The 18,090-nt window shown below is 49.9% G+C and overlaps 6 protein-coding genes across 6 annotated transcripts; 3 read left to right on the top strand and 3 right to left on the bottom strand.

Moving 5' to 3' along the window:
- The first annotated feature begins 1,887 nt into the window (after nucleotides 1–1,887).
- On the top strand, nucleotides 1,888–4,052 carry BDQ94DRAFT_38350 (putative arginine transporter). The gene is made up of 2 exons (XM_026775627.1): nucleotides 1,888–2,327; nucleotides 2,426–4,052. The coding sequence occupies exons 1-2, from the start codon at nucleotides 2,117–2,119 to the stop codon at nucleotides 3,904–3,906; spliced, it is 1,692 nt and encodes a 563-aa protein (XP_026625608.1). The 5' UTR covers nucleotides 1,888–2,116; the 3' UTR covers nucleotides 3,907–4,052.
- Nucleotides 4,053–5,864: 1,812 nt separating this feature from the next.
- BDQ94DRAFT_38354 (putative AMP-binding enzyme) lies at nucleotides 5,865–8,980 on the top strand. The gene is made up of 5 exons (XM_026775628.1): nucleotides 5,865–6,004; nucleotides 6,079–6,273; nucleotides 6,374–6,629; nucleotides 6,683–8,273; nucleotides 8,340–8,980. Exons 2-5 carry the CDS (start codon nucleotides 6,100–6,102, stop codon nucleotides 8,443–8,445), a joined length of 2,127 nt encoding a protein of 708 aa, XP_026625607.1. The 5' UTR covers nucleotides 5,865–6,004; nucleotides 6,079–6,099; the 3' UTR covers nucleotides 8,446–8,980.
- On the top strand, nucleotides 8,927–10,392 carry BDQ94DRAFT_144617 (uncharacterized protein). The gene is made up of 3 exons (XM_026766484.1): nucleotides 8,927–9,606; nucleotides 9,805–9,897; nucleotides 9,996–10,392. The coding sequence occupies exons 1-3, from the start codon at nucleotides 9,102–9,104 to the stop codon at nucleotides 10,229–10,231; spliced, it is 834 nt and encodes a 277-aa protein (XP_026625606.1). The 5' UTR covers nucleotides 8,927–9,101; the 3' UTR covers nucleotides 10,232–10,392.
- A 241-nt stretch (nucleotides 10,393–10,633) lies between these two features.
- On the bottom strand, nucleotides 10,634–11,631 carry BDQ94DRAFT_170827 (uncharacterized protein; the record flags this gene model as incomplete). The annotated part of the gene is made up of 2 exons (XM_026771589.1): nucleotides 10,634–11,435; nucleotides 11,546–11,631. The coding sequence occupies 2 exons, from the start codon at nucleotides 11,629–11,631 to the stop codon at nucleotides 10,634–10,636; spliced, it is 888 nt and encodes a 295-aa protein (XP_026625605.1).
- Nucleotides 11,632–11,964: 333 nt separating this feature from the next.
- Nucleotides 11,965–15,240, bottom strand: BDQ94DRAFT_170826 (WD repeat protein; the record flags this gene model as incomplete). Its single annotated transcript, XM_026771588.1, has 1 exon — nucleotides 11,965–15,240. One exon carries the CDS (start codon nucleotides 15,238–15,240, stop codon nucleotides 11,965–11,967), a length of 3,276 nt encoding a protein of 1,091 aa, XP_026625604.1.
- A 764-nt stretch (nucleotides 15,241–16,004) lies between these two features.
- On the bottom strand, nucleotides 16,005–17,834 carry pmp47 (putative peroxisomal membrane protein Pmp47). Its single transcript, XM_026766483.1, has 3 exons — nucleotides 17,271–17,834; nucleotides 16,483–17,216; nucleotides 16,005–16,427 (listed from the first exon to the last, which is right to left on the bottom strand). The coding sequence occupies exons 1-3, from the start codon at nucleotides 17,393–17,395 to the stop codon at nucleotides 16,309–16,311; spliced, it is 978 nt and encodes a 325-aa protein (XP_026625603.1). The 5' UTR covers nucleotides 17,396–17,834; the 3' UTR covers nucleotides 16,005–16,308.
- Between the last annotated feature and the right edge of the window lie 256 nt (nucleotides 17,835–18,090).

The following is an 18,090-nucleotide window of genomic DNA, read 5'->3' as shown; positions in this document are numbered from 1 at the left end:
GGACACCTTGACATGTGTTTCATTAAGTCATAATATTCAGCTCGTTGTCCGGTCTCTTTCCCCATCAAAAAGCCAATAGTAAGATACGTTTAAATATTGACGTCTTTTTCAAATTTGACCTGATGCAACAATCTGAGGAAGGAGCGGCCAAAACTGTCAAAGGCAAAGTACCACGGAAAAGAGGCCGCGCGACAGGCATAAAAACCAGATATGCCGCCTTGATAGCTTACTGGATGGATGGGCTTAGAGTTCTCCATCTGTTAGCAAATTAGCTTTGCTTACATTCGATCCACTGGGAGAACCCACAGCATGTCGAAAAATGATAAGCTTTTTAGTGAACTACCTGCGTGTCACTTTGTATTGTCATTGACTCATTGAGACGCTATCAGCGGATGACAGGGATTGGCATTTGCACCGATGATTCAGTTGTTGGATCATGAGATTGATCAATAGGATTATGAATAATATTGAATTGTAAAGATAGATGAAGGTGAAACTTTTACCTACGTGATCATCAGGACACACAATGCTGGTACGTAAATACGAAGATGAAAGGAGAGAAAAAAGCAAGGCCGTCTTTTGAACGAGCAGCTCCATCAGATGTTTCGAATCTCGACGAAATTATCTTGTCTCCGGCAAATGTGCCAATGATCTATTCGGGATCCGACGGTGACTGGGACGGGTCCGTGGTTCATTGCACCGCGAATATCCGTCCGCTCAACGTTCCAGAAGAAATTCAAGAGAGAAAGAAAATAGGAAAAAAAAAAAATTTCTGCAACGGAGTAGGGCTGGCTGACTCGGATCTCGCCGATTGGCTTTGTACTATTTTAGCAGACGTGTCCCTGGGCTCTAGTAAATGAGGAGAACTTTGGAAAAAAAAAAAAAAAAAAAAAAAAAAAAAAAGGTGTGTGGTGGATAATGATAGTTCATTTGTTAGTGGAGTGGACAACCGTTGAGTTGGAGAGCGCATCAGGCCGGGTAGATACTAGATAGATGCTTTGTATATATATCTATGTGGGAATTCAAAGTATGTTCTTAAGAGGCGGCAGTAACAACCAACCACCACTCAATTGCATTTTAGAATTACTATTCTGCCGAGATATCATTAGTATGATTTTTTCCTTTGCCACCACGCGACGTTGTGGGAGGAGCAGGCGTGTTAGGAGTTCTGACTTACGAGAGAAAAACTCTGTCTCCGCCCAAGGAAGGCCTATCTCGCGACCCACCATCTAGCACCGGCGTCGCTGCTGGGCCAGCTGGAACACGCAACCATTCGCTGAACCTTTTCCAAGTTCCCAGATTTGCCCGCCGTGGATGGAGAAGGATTCCACGTTGAGGAGGTTTTAGTGCGGACGAGTGGCACGCACAATCCATAGCAGCAGCCTCTTGCTAGACTCAGAGGTATGTAACTACTCCGTCCATTAGTGTGTAGGAAATGTTGTGCCGATGTCAAAGCCAACTCAATTGAGGAAGGAAAGCACAAGACACAGGATAGAAATTACGGGGGGAAAAGTGTTTTCATCATAAACCATGGCCATGACCATCATCCGTGATCTCAAACTCGTGGTCCTTGTCTGGGGGAAGCAGGCTTCGACCCAAAGGGAATCTCTGCGCGAGGTTGCATCCGGCGTGCTGAACCCCCATTCCCACCCCCTCATCTTGACTGTTCCTTTTACCTAAAGATTTTCAGTCTTAGAGCATAATTCGATTAGATTCACTATCATCATCATTCGTTGCCTCTCTTATCGGCGGGCAAAGATGGTCTGTTGACAAGACACGATACATAATCTCTCGACGTGCATATGCATCTCCAGCCGTGTCTGTCGTACCTTAATCGCAGGTGGATGCGATTCATCTTTAGCGGATTTCGGAGAGGCGACACGCAGAACCCGCTTATAAGGAGGAGCTCGACGACTGGACGGACCCGAGTTTTGGTGACTCAATCGAACCGTGTTCCCGGTGGAGTCGGTCCTGGCGGCGAGCTTCCTTTTTCCTTCTTTTTCGCGATTTTGACTTTTGTGACCTCTTCCCGTCACTATCATACACACTGTACGTCTGACGCTCTAACCTTGAGGATATCAGCATCCTCAGATTTTGGGGCCGTTGAGGGTCTAACATGGCCTTCGGGAACAAGGTCAAATCCACGTCTGCCGAGGGGGAAAAGGGCAAGATGGCGCCTGAAGAGACTGTCCAGGTTCAGCCCACGAACCCTTCGTCCGACTTGAATGACATCGATTGTGAGAAACATGGCGCCAGTCGCGAGTCGAATCCCATGCCCGATCTCAAGCGGAAGCTGAGAAGTCGCCATCTTCAGATGATTGCCATTGGTGAGTCCTGCTGGCTGTCTTGAGTTCTTTCCCTTTCTTCTTCTGTCGTAAGACAGGCGGCCATTCCGCAAGTGACAACCTGCTCATTCAATTCATAGGTGGTACTATTGGCACTGGTCTGTTCATCGGTAGTGGTACTGCTGTCGCCAACGGAGGTCCTGTTGGTGCCCTCATTGCCTACATCTTCGTCGGTACGATCGTCTACTCGGTTATGACCTCCCTGGGTGAAATAGCGACCTATATTCCGATTCCTGGAGCGTTCACAGCCTACGCTGCTCGTCTGGTGGACCCCAGTCTTGGCTTCGCCATGGGGTGGATCTATTGGTTTTCCTGGGCTAGTACATTTGCACTCGAGTTAACGGCAACCGGTCTGATCATTCAATTCTGGGACGACTCCATCAATATCGCTATCTTCATCGCCATCTTTTGGGTTCTGATAACTCTATTGAATTTCCTGCCTGTCAGCTTCTATGGTGAATTGGAATTCTGGCTTTCAAGTATCAAAGTCATCACCGTTGTTGGGTTCATGATCTTCGCCATCTGCATTGACGCCGGCGTCGGTGACAAAGGGTATCTCGGATTTCGCTATTGGGTTGACCCAGGCCCCTTTGCTCCTTATTCGGGTGTCCACCCCGACTCGACAGCAAAGTTCGTCGGTTTCTGGTCCGTTCTTATCCAGGCTGGCTTTTCGTATCAGGGAACGGAACTGGTCGGTATCGCAGCCGCTGAGACAGAAAACCCTCGCAAAACGGTGCCTGCGGCTATTCGCAAGACCTTCTACCGCATTCTGTTCTTCTTCGTCCTGACCATCTTCTTCATCGGTCTTCTGGTGCCCTACACCAACGAGAACCTCCTGACCGATGGAAACGATGCTAACTCGTCGCCTTTTGTCATTGCGGCTAGGCTTGCTGGAGTTAAGGTTCTGCCTCACATTATCAACGCAGTCCTGCTGACTGTGGTGCTCTCTGCTGCCAATTCAAATGTTTACAGTGGCAGTCGTATCTTGCTTGGTCTGGCTCAAGAAGGGTTTGCCCCGCGCTGGTTCAAGAAGACTTCTAAGAAGGGTGTGCCATACTTCAGCGTTGCCTTCACGGCAGCCTTCGGTCTTCTCGGTTTCATGAATGTCTCCAATGCAGGTAGCACTGTGTTCAACTGGCTCGTCAACATCGCCGGTGTCGCAGGCTTCATCACTTGGGCATCGTTGAACGGCTGCCATCTTGCTTTCATGCGTGCCCTGAAGGCTCGCGACATCTCCCGTGACACCCTTCCTTATAAAGCTATCTGGCAGCCCTACTATTCCTGGTACGGGCTGTTCTTCAACATCCTCATTATCATCACGCAAGGTTTCACCTCCTTTATTACCAGCTTCAGCGTCACGGATTTCTTCATTGATTACATCAGTCTGATTCTCTTCGTCGTGCTCTATGTTGGCCACAAGATCTACTTCCGGACATCTTTTGTCCATCCTCTTGAGGCTGATATTGATACGGGCCGCCAGGAGGTCGAGAACGAAACGTGGGAAACGGAGGCTCCCGCCACGAAATGGCACCAGAAGCTTGCACGCTCATTCCTGGGCTGAGAGGATCGCGACTGGGCATCTCAGTACAGGCCCGTCGTTACACCACTTGTGCTTCTGCTTTTTTATTGTCTTGTTTTAATTCTCCCATATTCACGCCATACCTCTCCTCGGTTGATAGAGAGAGAGGTATCCCTATTGCTTCTACATTTGAACCCTTTGGTTAATACATATGGCGCTTAGAAGTTGGGGTTCACGCATATACACATCTGCTGAGACAGCTGTTGCTTGTCGGTATATATAAAAAAAGAGAGAAAGAGAGAGCGAGAGAGCGAGACGGATCTGCATGAGTTGATGATGAATGAGGGTCGGATGGGTGTCTTCCTCTTGATTATGAGGGCTTTTGTCTATATCTTTGGGTTCAACGGTCGAGCCTCTTCTGTACAGTATACAAGTTGGGATGTCAGCATTGGCATGGAGTTTGGTAAATGGTTTTTACTGTCGAACGTCTTGTTCGAACTGACTGTGGTCTAACTTTCCTGGAATCGAAAGTTTGCAATTAATCGACGTACTCTTGAATCTGCAGTGTATCTTATACTATATGTTAAATGGGTCGTAGCTTTATTTGTTTCACATACATGCTACTAGTAGCAGTAGCCGCCGTTGAGCAGATACATTATACTAGTGGATAATGGGTTAGTGGCAGTGATACGGCCAGGGTTAGACACTGCGTAGTGCCAGTAACTACTAGTACTAAGTAAGTACCATTCTAGGATTTATTCAGTAGTGATGCTGATTAATTACCGAGAGCTCTCGAGCTACGAGAGTATATACGTCACGAAAGTTCACACGATTACTTCACAGAAAATAGAGGATAGATCGGGGAGACCAGTCGGCACTGTATCCTCAAATCTTCACATGGAATATATACTTACACGTGACGGACTAGGAGGCGAATATGAGCCAAGGTCGGATCAGAGGGGCTTTTTAACTTACGTTGTCGGAGGCATCGGTTAAGCCAAAGAGCAAGCATGTGAGATGGTCAATGTGTCGGCTGGTTGTTGAAGATCACAAGACTCAGGTCCGATCATCTGTACAACGTTAGTCCACGGGCTTGAAAATCCTGGCTTGTGGATATCTCGACTGGCATGTAACAGACTTATGCATTAAATGCGGCCGGATGTCAATTGAGGGGCGCCGGCATCTGCGGGTTAATTCATGGGGCGTGGGGAGACTAGTAGTAATAAATAGGAGTCTAGTCGTTCCTTAGGGGCTTATGCGGTGCTGTACGAGATATTATATTTATTGATCTATTACATCAATTTATGTGGGTTTTGCTTGTACTACTTTTTTCAAAGAAATCCGTACTGAGAGGTGTCTGCCCGCATTTTTCTTTTTCGGGGCCCGGAGATATTATACAGCATCGACTGCATGGTACTGGAGGAAAGGATCGCCTGCCAATAAGGTCGGCTAGATAGTTATTGAATAGTATGCATGATATGATTGTCCACCGTAGAACCGAGGTATGGGGTCAACGGGCGGGAAGAAAGACACCAATTTCGAGGGAAATGCAAACGGGGAGGATTAACCCAAAGAAGCATATGTTCCATCAAGTTGAAGATAGATACTTATGCTTGGTACTGGAAATGAAACGGGGAGGCTTCCCCAACAGGGCAAGTGCCGAGGTTCTGCGGATTTGGGGAAGGGTTTGGGACGTCGCGTGGCGGGAACACGAGCGCTGGCCAGTCAGCGGCCGTCATTTGCGCGCATTCCGTCTCGGAGACCAACAAAATAGTAAGGGAAGGAAGGTTCAACTGGATCCCTCCCTTTCCCAACTTGGCACTCCATGCCTCAGGTAGGCAAGTTGCCCTGTCACGACCACCAGTACCAGTACTGGTAGTACTCGGAAGTGCTTCTTCTTCTTCTTCTTCTCCTCTCTATCTTGTTGCCCTCCTTCCCTGGCAGTGCCTTTATAGTCCCTTCTTCTTTTTGTGGTTGTTCTCCTCACCTTCACCTCCGGTCTCTTGTTTCCCCTTCCTCTTCCGTACTTATCCTGACCCTACCGAACTACCCTCGCCACACTCCAGTCGTCTTTCCCAGACAACTCTCTCTGGAAGTTGGGTTCGCTATAATTGTTCTTTTCTTCTTCAATTATAGATTGGTAGGCTCATCTTTGTTATCTGTCTCAAAGAACCAGTCTTATCTTTGAAATTCTAACTTGCTCGTCTTCACCAGCTGTAAATTACACCTGTCGCTATGCTATTTTCTCAACAACCTCTCCACGTTACTCGCGCAGATGAGTTGCGACAAAGCCCTCCCAAGGGCACTCCCTACTCGGTTGCCTTGCCCGGGACAGAGAAGCCGGGGCGGAGTAAGGTCTATCGGGCTTGGAATGCGACTGAGGGCGTTCTGAAGTCGCTGGATCCTCAAGTATGCTCGCTCCCCATGATCTGCGGCGATCCGCCATTGTAGCACAATATGCCTTTCCCTGCTGGATTTTTTTCTGACTCTCTTCACAAATAATTCCTAGATCCTCACTGCACACGATATCTTCGAGTCCACTGCAAACAGATTGCCGAAAAACCACTGCCTTGGTTGGCGTCCGTACAACCCCACGACCAAGACCTACGGTGTATACCAATGGTTGGATTATCAAACGGTACAAAAGCGACGGGCTGCGTTCGGTGCAGGTCTAGTGGAACTACATCACAAGCACGAATGCAGTCGTCCTGGCCAGTATGGTATTGGGCTATGGTGTCAGAATCGCCCCGAGTGGCAGATAACAGGTATGCGATCTTGTCATTTCTAGCGTGCGCAACACTAATCCTGGTCGATTTAGACTTGGCATGCATGTCGCAAAGCCTGTATTCGGTCTCCATCTACGATGTCCTCGCCCCCGATGCGACAGAGTATATTATCAACCACGCGGAGTTGGCTTGCGTTGTGACCTCGTTGCCGCACATTCCGACACTGCTCAGGCTGAAGCCCCAGTTGCCTAACCTCAAGATCATTGTCAGCTTGGACCCCTTGGACGGCGGTGAAGAGGCCGGCCACTCGAAGCGTGCTTTGCTCGAGTCAATGGCTGCCGGGCAAGATGTTTCCATCTACACCATGAGCCAGGTTGAAGAGTTGGGTGCTTCGGTGGATCGTCCCTGCAAACCCCCAGCTCCCTCTGACACCATTACCATCAACTATACGTCTGGTACCACCGGCCCCCCGAAGGGTGTTGTCCTGGCACATGAAAATGCTGTCGCATCCGCTTCAGGTGCGCTCATCAACAGCATACAAAAAGCGGGCGATACCATTATATCTTATCTTCCGCTGGCTCACATCTATGCTCGGATGTCTGAGCATGCCGCCTTTTGGGCAGGAGCCCGGATTGGATATTTCCACGGAAACATCCTAGAGCTCGTCGACGATCTCAAGCTGCTCAAGCCAACCGGTTTCATATCTGTTCCGCGCCTCTATACTCGATTCGGAAATGCTATTCGCGCCTCGACTGTTGAGGCTCCTGGGTTTAGAGGCGCACTGTCAAGGCACATTGTCGCTACAAAGACCGCAAACTTGAAGAACCCTGACCCTAGCCAAGCCACGGGAAAACATGCCTTGTATGATCGGATCTGGGCGAAGAAGGTTGCGGCTGCCATCGGCTTGGAGCGTTCAAGAATGCTGGCTTCCGGCTCGGCGCCTTTGGATCCTTCACTCCACCAATTCCTCCGGATTGCTCTTGGCGTCGACGTTGTTCAGGGATATGGTTTGACTGAGACTTATGCCATGGCATGTGTACAGTCCCTCGCGGACTTGACCGCTGGCCACTGTGGTGGGCTGATTCCTTCTACGGAGGCTTGCTTGATGTCTCTACCGGATATGGAGTATTCCGTTGACGACAAGCCGTACCCTCGGGGTGAGCTAATGCTGCGAGGCGCGAACGTTTTTCGCGAGTATTTTAAGGACCCTGAGGAAACAGCCAAAGCAGTGACCGAGGATGGATGGTTCCGGACCGGTGATGTCTGCAAGATTGATGAGATGGGCCGTATCGTCATCATCGATCGCCGGAAGAATGTGCTCAAGCTGGCACAGGGAGAGTATATCTCTCCGGAACGGCTCGAGGGTGTTTATATGTCGGAAATGGGCTACTTGGCCCAGGGCTATGTCCATGGTGATAGTGTTCAGACGTTCCTGGTGGCTATCTTTGGAGTCCAGCCCGATACCTTCGCTGTATTTGCCAGCAAGGTACTTGGCCGCACCATTGAAGCTACGGACATCGAGGGCATCAGATCCGTACTTAACGACCCCAAGATCCGTAAAGCTGTGCTGAAAGATCTCAACCGCATTGCCAAGAAGCACAAGCTTGCAGGATATGAGAGAATCAAAAACTGCGCACTGATGATTGACCCGTTTACCATTGAGAATAACCTGCTGACGCCGACGTAAGAAACCGCCGCTCCACGTCCCAATTATGACTATATATACTAATCTGCAATTCTCCCATCTAGGCTGAAGCTGAAGCGTCCGCCCACCACAAAGAAGTATCGTCAGGTCTTGGACGAGCTCTATGCCGAGGCATTGGCTGAAGAGTCCGCCCCCAAGGCTAAGCTATGAGGGGTTCATCTATGTGCATCTCTTTTACCACCGGCAGTATGGGATCATCTGTTGGGAAATCCTCCAGACTACACTGTACATATAACCTATTGCCCTCTTGTTTCACGCATATGCTGTTCATATTGTTCTCAATTTGAGGGGCAGGTCCTCGGGGTAGTTCAGGGCGAGAATAGGAGCCATATGCCCTTACCTCGGCCGCGTTTAGAAGTACATATTATATGCTATTATCTTGATCATTGTTTGCAGCATATAGGCACTTTTACTGTCTAGGTTGAGCCAGATACACAGTGTAGATAGCGGTGTGGAGCGCAAGTGCTACCTAAAGCTTCAAAGATGAAGCGTGAATCGTCAAGATAACAATTCAAACATTTGAAGAGTGCGTAGATATTTCCAGCCCAAGATTTAACGGAAAGACAAAAAGTTGCAATCGACGTTGCAAGCTGCAGTAAAGGTGAAAGGATGCCAGGCGGCGCCGTGACTTCACCGTCAGCCGGCCGGCGCTTGGCACTGGCGCCGCCGTTGGGATCATCCATCGGAATAGCTTCACCTCCACCGTCCACCAGCAACCTCCGCATTTCTCTGCGGACACTACCACCATTCAATTCCCATACTACACTGACCAGCTGCACCTGTCAGAATAACATCCGTTGCCCATCATGCATCTCTCTCTTTTCTCTCTCTTTTCCCTCCTCTCCGCGTCAACACTGGCAACCGCAGCATCCGCCGCCCGTCATCTCACCATCACCATCCCCCCCTCGACCATCCTCCCCAACCCGAATATCCTCTCAGCCAATACTCACGCGACGCTCACAACCTTCACAAAGAACACAAACGACAATCACCACTTCGCTGCACCCCTCACCCGCTCCGCAACCTTCAACTTCCACCATCTCCCCGCCTCCTCGAAGCCTGAATCCTACCTCCTCGACATCCGCTCACCGGAGTATGTTTTCGCTCCGCTCCGCGTCGACGTCGCTGCCGATGGCTCTCTCCTGGGTATCTGGGAGACCTTTCGCGGCAACCCCTGGGATAATCGCGGCGCGGAGAAGTTCGTCTTTGATGCGAGTGCTCCCCGCGGTGGTAACAGTGGAGCTGAAGAAGCTGTAATGGTTGAGGCGAAGGTTCTGGCCCGGAGAGGGTTCTATGAGGAGAGGTCGAAGTGTATGTTTTCCCACCCCAGTTGTTCCCTCTTAAGTCTTGATGTTAGCTTTAGAGGACGAGGAGCATACGTGCGCAATGGTGTCTGTCTATTGAGTGAATTACTTGGTAGCCATTGAGCGCACGCGCGAGTCTTTGCACCTCATATTTCACCTTGTTTTGGATTCAGATTGCTGACTGGGATTGAAATCATCGATATAGTCTCTCCCCTGGCTTTGTTCAAGAATCCCATGATCCTGATGGCTTTGGTGGCTCTTGGGTTCACCTTTGGAATGCCCAAGTTAATGGAGAATAGTAAGTCCTGTCCAAAGTCCCTAGACCTCACTTGTTTTATATTCCTCTCGCAACGTCTATCTTGTGGATAGCTTCTTGCTAACATGCACTCGTATCAGTGGACCCCGAAATGCGCGCCGAATTCGAGAAACAGTCTCGCTCTTCTCCCATCGGAGGCGCAACCAGGAGTGCTATGGCTGGCGGTGGGGCTCCCGGGAACTTCGATCTGGCTGGCTGGATGGCCGGTGCTACTCCTAGACCCGGTGCATCTGGCGCGGAAGCTGCGGCTGCGGTTGAAGGGGCGGCTGCTACAACGGGCCGGGAGAGCGGTGGTGCATCACGGAGAAGAGGTTGAAGCATTGTATGATAGCAGTATCGTGTGGAGGTTTAGTGGACAGTGTGGTATGCGTGCATTGCGGTGTGTGCTCTATGGATAGATATTGATGTGTCCGTCTATAATAAGCTCCCTGATGGCCCTGTTCCTGGAAGACCCGACTAAGAGAATAGAGTTACAACTAATGATATAATTATCGATTAGCTATAGAGAGATAGCTTTATTCATGCATCTTCATAGGCTATTAGGTTCTAAAAAAAAAGAGAAAACTATCTACAGAGAAGACGACGTTTCCGAAGGCAAGCAGGCAAAAAGAAACAGAAGAAAGCAAAAACAAAAAACAAGAGCAATCAACAACTGCTAACCTCCCGGTAATCATAACTCATGAATCGCAGTCCAGCGAAGCTCACCACACGACACGACCTAGAAATCACCCCCAAAGTCATCGCCACCGAAATCCCCTCCACCAAAATCACCACCACCAAAATCACCCGGAGGCGGACCATCAAAATCATGTCCGAGATCCTCAACAGCATCCGCCAACAATAAGCCACCCAGCAAACCACCCCCAACACCTAACGCCGCAGCCCCCGCAGTTCCCATGCCATTATGTCGCCGCTGCGGCGCCTGCTGCTGTGGATAATAGCCACCCTGTGCCGGATACGAAGGATAACCATACCCCGCCTGCTGTGGAGGATACCCACCGTATCCGGCCTGAGGATACCCATAGGCTGCTTGCTGCGGTGGCCGACTGTAACTCGCACCACCACCACCACCACCACCGCTGCTGCTACCGCCAGAGTGTCTCCCCATTAACTTGCCCAAAAAGCCCCTGCTCCGCTCCTGTTTGGGTGCGGGTGATGTTGATGATCCCTGGGGGGACTGCACGCGGGAGTTCTCAGCATAGTAATCGGACGCAGCTCCAGATTGTGCCTGTGCTGGTGGTACCGGACTTCTGCGACGAGCTCGGGCTTCTTCTTCAGCCTGTAACTGAGCAGCTAAGCGGGCATCGCTCTCTAATGTAGAATCCGGTTGGCTATTGTACGGATTTCTTGAGCCCAGCGGTTTCTTGTCGCCGGCGGCCGCTGAAGCAGGTCGATCACCAGGACCTGAGGCATCGTATGACGGCGGTGGCCCGCTGGGTGGTCTCTGCGAGTCTTCCATGTAAGTTGGTCCTTCGGGACGCTCCCATTGCGATCTGCCGGTGCGTAGATCTACATAGAACCTTTATGGCAGGCGTTAGTTTCGGCTTACAGGCAAACACATGTATCCGCAACTTTTGGGGGGGGTGGTGTGTGTAAGATGTCTCGGCGGAGACGTAAGTTAGGGGCTTACCATTGCTTATATCGGTCGTCGAATTGGGCTTTCCATCCTTCAGGGACTGAAGGAGGCGGGGGCCCGGAGGGAGGAGCAAATGACATCTGTGGTGATTTGACGATCAAATATGCAGAGATGGGGTCTGGAAATGGGTCGGCTAAGGCTTGAGCGCTGCCAACACAGTTGAAGTAGCAAGTTTATAATGGCCAAAGAGTTGGAATTTGTGAGACATATATGTAGTGCCGACTAGAATCTAAGGTACGGATATCGAAGTAAAGCCACCCAGCAATGCCCCGTGGCGCTGCTCAGCCACGTGATGTAATTGGCCGGCACACCGTTGACATCATTCATCATGGAGGAATGACTTTCCTGCCGCAGGAAGCTGAGGGCCAGTGATAGGATCAGCGTTCTCCCAACCGATTTCGCCAGGCTCCAGACTAAATACCGTCAACTTCTCGGATGTTTGCATCGATGGTGCCACTGGGCGGCCACCAGAAGTCTTCCTCGAGTTCCTCTTCTACTTCTTCTAGGGCCGTTTTGAATCCAGCGAAATGGATAACATTCGAGCCGGTCTTCCATTCCGTGTCAGTGTCCCCGACTAGTTCAATGACCTCAGTGTTCGGTGGCATAGAACCTGGTGGTGATACAACATGATGTAACCTGCGCTTGAATTCGTCGGGTACATCGCCAACGAGATTAACGGCATTTGTCCTGCCATATGCAAGAGGCTCTGCAAGCCCATCTCGTGTTCTTTTGTTCTGATAGCGCCGCTTGTTCCGAATAGGTGCGAGCTTGATCTGCGCGTTAACATCCTGCTGGGACGCTGTATCTAACCCGATCCTGCATTCCGGGGGCGGACCTTCAAGTTGCCGTAGCTGCACCTCTTCCTTCAAGCGGGCTTGTGCAATCTCACACTCAGGGATGTTTTCTGGACGAGCCCAGGCTGCAAAGGGGCCATCATAGTATGGTCCTTGTCCAACTCCGAATATCGGGTGCCTGGTGAGCTTCCCGGACTCCAGGAGATCTGCACCTGCCTTAATACCTGACTCAGGGTTAGATACATGCCCATCAGGACGCATCTGCAATTGAGGCTGTAACGACGAAGGCTTGAACTCCATAGAAAGACCCCCATTGCTTGTAAAGGGGCCGGGTGATAAGAGACGGACGCCCCCAGCAGCATCGCCGACCAACAGATTGGACTTATCGTTGGAAAAGGCACCGCACATAATCTCCTCGTCAAATCTGGCCGTATCTTGGACGAGCACATCTTCCGGGGCTCTAAGAATATCCCATCTCTTTAAAACTCCGTCGGAGGACCCAGTGTAGAACTCGTCAATTCGATCACCCCATAGAGACAAACGGACACCAACATCGGCTTGCTCCCTGCTGATTGTTTCATCTATCTGATTTAGGGGCTCTCCGTGTTGGAGCTTGTGAAGAATTCGGTCTGGGCGTCGATGGTCCCAAACATAGGTAACTCCATCAGTGCAGCTGGCTGTCACGTAACTTGGGTTCATGGGGCAAATATGGGCGTCGTTGATATCTAGCGCCGGACACTCAAACTCCATGGTGCAGACTTTCGATGACAAGGGTTGATACATTCGGACTAGGGATCTGGTATCCTTGTAGGCCTTGTTGGCAGGGCCATGACCTATCGATGTTGCTGCTGCAAACATTGGCAAGGTGGGATGCCATTTAATGTCAAACATGTTCTGAGAGTTTGGGGAAAATTGCATAGGTGTTATTGATGCCTCGCCTATTCGCCAGCCTGCCAACAGACCTGTCTGCAGTGTACCGTCACCCTTTTCACACATCCCGGCAAGCAGAATATTTCCGGTCTCCTTAATGGTTCCCCATGCTAAAGAAGTAGGTACCAGCTCTCTGTCCTTTTTGGATCGCGCCCTAGGCAGCTCTAGGAGATTGTGAGTTGACTCTGCCAATGTCCAAAGCCCTATTGAGCGTGTGCCGGTTGCGAGCAAATTCCGTTCATAAAGGGAGCGAGCCATAACCTCCACCTTGGAGTCATGCTGAAGAGTTTTGCGGCACGATATATCTCGACCGGAAGCATTCCATATCTTCACTGTATTGTCGTAGCTAGCAGTAAAGAGTGCATCTTCCCACCACTCGACGGAAGTAACGCTCATCCAGAGACGGGGATCATGAAGAGTCCGGCTTGCTGCGGTCCTACCTGGGGGCCGAAGGACATAATGGTCTGGCATTTCCATCAAAATATTGTTGACAACATCACCAACAACTAGATTATTATTTCGGTTATATTGCATATTATGCTCGTCACATTGTGCTGTCGCGCCTGCGGCAAATTTCGTGCCATCAGGTGCCCAAGCCAGGACAATCACATCATTCGAGGCATCTCTCCAAGTTTTTGCAAGCCTAAAACCTTCGTTGATAGTGGAATGAAGCTGACGGTTTACACGATGCCCCAGCTCACGGCGCTGCAAGATTTTGTTCAACGACCCACTCATCTCTACGCATCCTGACCCCGATGCGGTAGCTTTTATAACACAAGGGTTGGATGGAAGGCAGCCTCTTCTTGCATCAGCAATAAATGAGTCTATATCAGTAGGTCCACGCCGTCTGAGCACCAGAGCGGAGGGTAGGACCCTGGACAACCCCCAAAGCTGATCTTCAGAAAAGAGCAATGGACTATGTTGAGAAGTGTCCTGGGCTAACCCCAAAATTTTCTTTACCAGGCGTCTGGCTTGTCGTTTTTGCTTGTCTTTTTGGTTAGGTGCCATCACTTCTAGAAGCCATTTATGGCTATCATCTATTCCCTCGATTCCCTGAGTGGATATGATCTGCGCAAGCTCACATACCCACCAAATCTTCTCAGAGCCCCTCTGTGAGATATCATAGATATGAGCAGCCTGGATAACCTGATCCGAAAGCGCGATTTCGATCTTCTCGTATTTCTGAAAGCCGTAGAACGAGAACAAGTCCAAGACAGCTGCCGTTTCGGTTCTGTCAAAGTCAACATGGAGAATCTCATCGGCCAGCGGCGGCTTGCTCAGATACTTCAAGGCGTACTCTGATGGGCTACGCACTGATGAGTAGCAAGCACGCTCCGATACACTCAAATCATCTAGAGTTGAGAACGACGACTTGAGAATCTGGACATGAGGTGCAGAATAGATGACATGGGCCTGCTCATTTCGATCATGAGAGCATGACGAAGTTTTTGGTTCAGGTGCAATGTTAGGAAACCGGGGCTGTCGGGATGTGGTAGGAGACGGCCTGGCAGAGCTTTCGCTGACTTCTTCATCGGAGCCGAACCCCAAGTAGTTGGTCTTATCGTAATAGTTGTTCGGGCCTGTCCTTGCACGCCTAGAGCGTCGGTTACTAGATATTCTATGTCCATCTCCAGGTGACGATGCAGTATTTTGCCTATCCTGCTGGGGAAAGTACAAGGGATCCGGTGTTTGCGGTGTGCTGGATGTCATGCGTTGCTCGCCAGTGATCACTGGTGATGATCTAGCTTCAACACGCGTCTTAGACGTCTTAGGCCGCCGGCCACGCTTTTTAACGCTTTTCTGAATATCCTCCCCAATACTGGAGCAATCTTCTGGGGCAAGGTTTTGATCACTGCGACTTCCAGCTGGAGGTCCTCGTATTTGGTGGGAGGGGCCTCTCATAAACTGCAAAAGGAGAAGCCGGGCTTCCTCATCAGATTCCTCTGGCGCGTGTATACGGGGCATTATGCGCAGATAACTTGTCTCCAACTAGGTATACCAAACCAAGACAACTGAGTTTGCGGGCACATGTCGATCAATGGATCTGTCAATGAGTGCCAGCACTGGAATTGAATCAGACTGGGAAGTATTTGGGATGAGGTATTTGCCGTAGCGCTAGCATGAGGGGTCAACAGTCAGCGGAGAGCCGGTGAATGGCTTATTCTAACACAAATGGGATTCTGATGGCCTGGCGGGGAACAAACACTATATGAGGGGAAGGACTAGAACTCTCCCCAGCATGATTACATAAGTCCAGCAGGGGCTCACACAGCTTCGAATAGTCATCACTCGTACAGACCTCACTTGGGCCTCACCTGAGCCTCACTTCTGAGGGTGGCAGTAGAAGAACATAGTAGAATATATCCTGCATGTCGATTGCGACGCGCGAACGCGCTGGATAAGTGCTCTATATTCTTGTAAAAGGCAGGCGGTCTGGCGGCAACGGATTAGGCGCGTTAGGGTCAGCCACGCAATCGAGCCGCGGTTCCGTATCGAGTAGATAGTAGCTTCATACCTAGTAAATGGCACAAAGTAGTAGAGTGTTCTAATGTTCTCTACCGATGCTACTAGCCGGAGCCTTTACACGGTCGACGGGACTAAACCCCAAGGGCTCAGGCCAAACTTCTTCTTTCACTGAATGATGAGCCTACAGCCACTACAGCGGGATGCCATGATCACGTATCCATCATCAACCGATCAATCTATTAGTGCGATCGAATAGGGATCAGGTCCGATCAGAAAGGCTTAGTACTGCATATATTGCAAAAACTAGACATCTCGATTCCTCAGATCGGCCAAAAAGAAAGAAGAAGAAGAAGAAGAAGAAGAAGAAGAAGGAGAAGGAGAAGAAGAAGAACGCTGTGCCGAAGCAAATAAGAGTACATTTGGGTACGGAGCATATCCAAACCATTGACAAAAAAGCGGTGGTCTGGCTCAAGGCACACGGTGATGGAAATCAGTAAGTATAAATCTCTGGTTCAAAGTCATACTGATTCTTTGGCAATGGTGCTAGATGAGTTTCTTCTCCAGTTTTTACTTGGAAATTGCTCGGTTCCTCTTCCGTAGAGAGACCATAAGGTCATAAAGAACATCCTTGAATGCAAACAAGAACGCTGCAGTAATGGCGCTCTGTGTGACCTTCGGCCCAATGCCTGTCATGTGATGTTAGCTGAAGTTTGCATGGATCCCCAATTGTCAATACTATACCTCTGTACAGACCCACAAAACCCTCTTCTTTAACAATTCTCTTCAAACTCCCGTTCAAACTTTCTTTAGGACCATCTTTACTGGCAACATGCATGCGGCTCTTCACTGTGATATAAGGATAGGTAATCGAAGTTGCCAGTATCTTACCAAGAGCCCCAAGATAGAACGCATCCTTTGGCGTCATACGTCTACGACGCTCCAGAATATTCTTCAGCTGTTCAAAGATTGTGTACTGTAGGATCGGGTTGATAACCAATATAAGAGCCGGAAGAACACCAGCAAAGAGGGCCTTGGGCCCCTCTTGCCGGAGCAAGTCCATCAATGTACTGATTGTGGATGCCCGCGACTTCTTGGAGGGAGCCCCTGGCAATGTTTCTTGCTCCGACTCGGACTTGCGGGCTGTCATTCTAGTGTTTACAACCCATATTGGGTTTGTGATGAGGACTGTCGCACTCCCAGCGATGGCCCCCGCGATCATTGACTCCGACGTTGTGAGCTTCTTTGAGGACCGCCCAGCCCGCGCAGCCGCCTTTTCGAAAGCCGAGCGCGTCCATTCGTACCAGTAGTAGTAGACGAAGTTCGTGACACTGATGCCAAAAAGCGCAGATTCAAGGCCGGAATAGAGCCCCGAAACCCCCTCTCGTTGAATGATGCGGCGTATAGCGTCGTACGTCGTGGAATGGGCACGCTTGGACTCGACTTGCGCTCTCGTTGAGAGGGTTATCAGCGGGTAACTACAACATATGGGATGTCAACGTTGATTTCATTAACGGGAGGTGTTGCCGCACGTCAAGAGCATCGACAGAATACCGCCTCCAGCGCCCGCCAATGCATGTGCCATGTTGTCACTTTGCTGGACTGCAGCGGATACCGCAACCGCCTTCTTTTGCCCTTCGATATTAGATTGAGACATGATTGATAGCGCGGTGGTTCTCTTTTCCTAGCGGGAATAGGTGCGTCAAGAAAGCCGGCCGATATTGTACTATGACGGTGCACGTAAATCGGTACCTCGGATCCTTATAGATGCGATACGAATTGCTTTGACAAGTGAGTATGAACAAGACGGTAAGTGGAACTAGCGACAATTCAATAAATTTGCCCGAGAGGGTCGCAAGGAATGACTGCAGAAAAGGAAGAAAGGGGTAGATATGTAGGCCTTGAGACGAATGGAGTAGGGACTGTTTCGATGTCGGGTGCGAGAAAGACTCGGCTCTGGATTGGGGGTGATGGTTTACATGACGTTTGCCGAAGCCTGTGCCTCGGCTGATGGGAGACCCTCATCAGCTGATCGGATCAACGCTCATGCCATATGAAATTTAGCTGAATTATTGGGGATGCTCCATCCTCCTGGGTGAATTATTGGGGAGAAAAAAACAATATAAACTAAGGGACTGATGTTTACCGGTAAATGGCAGATCCGCTTCACGTGTTTCATCTACCCTTGTAATACTCATCCTCCACATTTCAATCGAACTTTTTGATACAATAGCAAGTATCTAGAATAAGAGTCCTTTGCTTTCCAGATCAAGCGGATCGTATTAGTATCTACTATTCTAACAATAACTAGATATAGGTCTAGAGCCCAGTCACAGTTGAAGAGTGAGAGGG

Source organism: Aspergillus welwitschiae, assembly GCF_003344945.1.
Source record: "Aspergillus welwitschiae strain CBS 139.54b unplaced genomic scaffold BDQ94scaffold_18, whole genome shotgun sequence".
Classification (NCBI taxonomy): domain Eukaryota; kingdom Fungi; phylum Ascomycota; class Eurotiomycetes; order Eurotiales; family Aspergillaceae; genus Aspergillus; species Aspergillus welwitschiae.
This window is presented reverse-complemented; position numbering and strand designations above follow the sequence as displayed.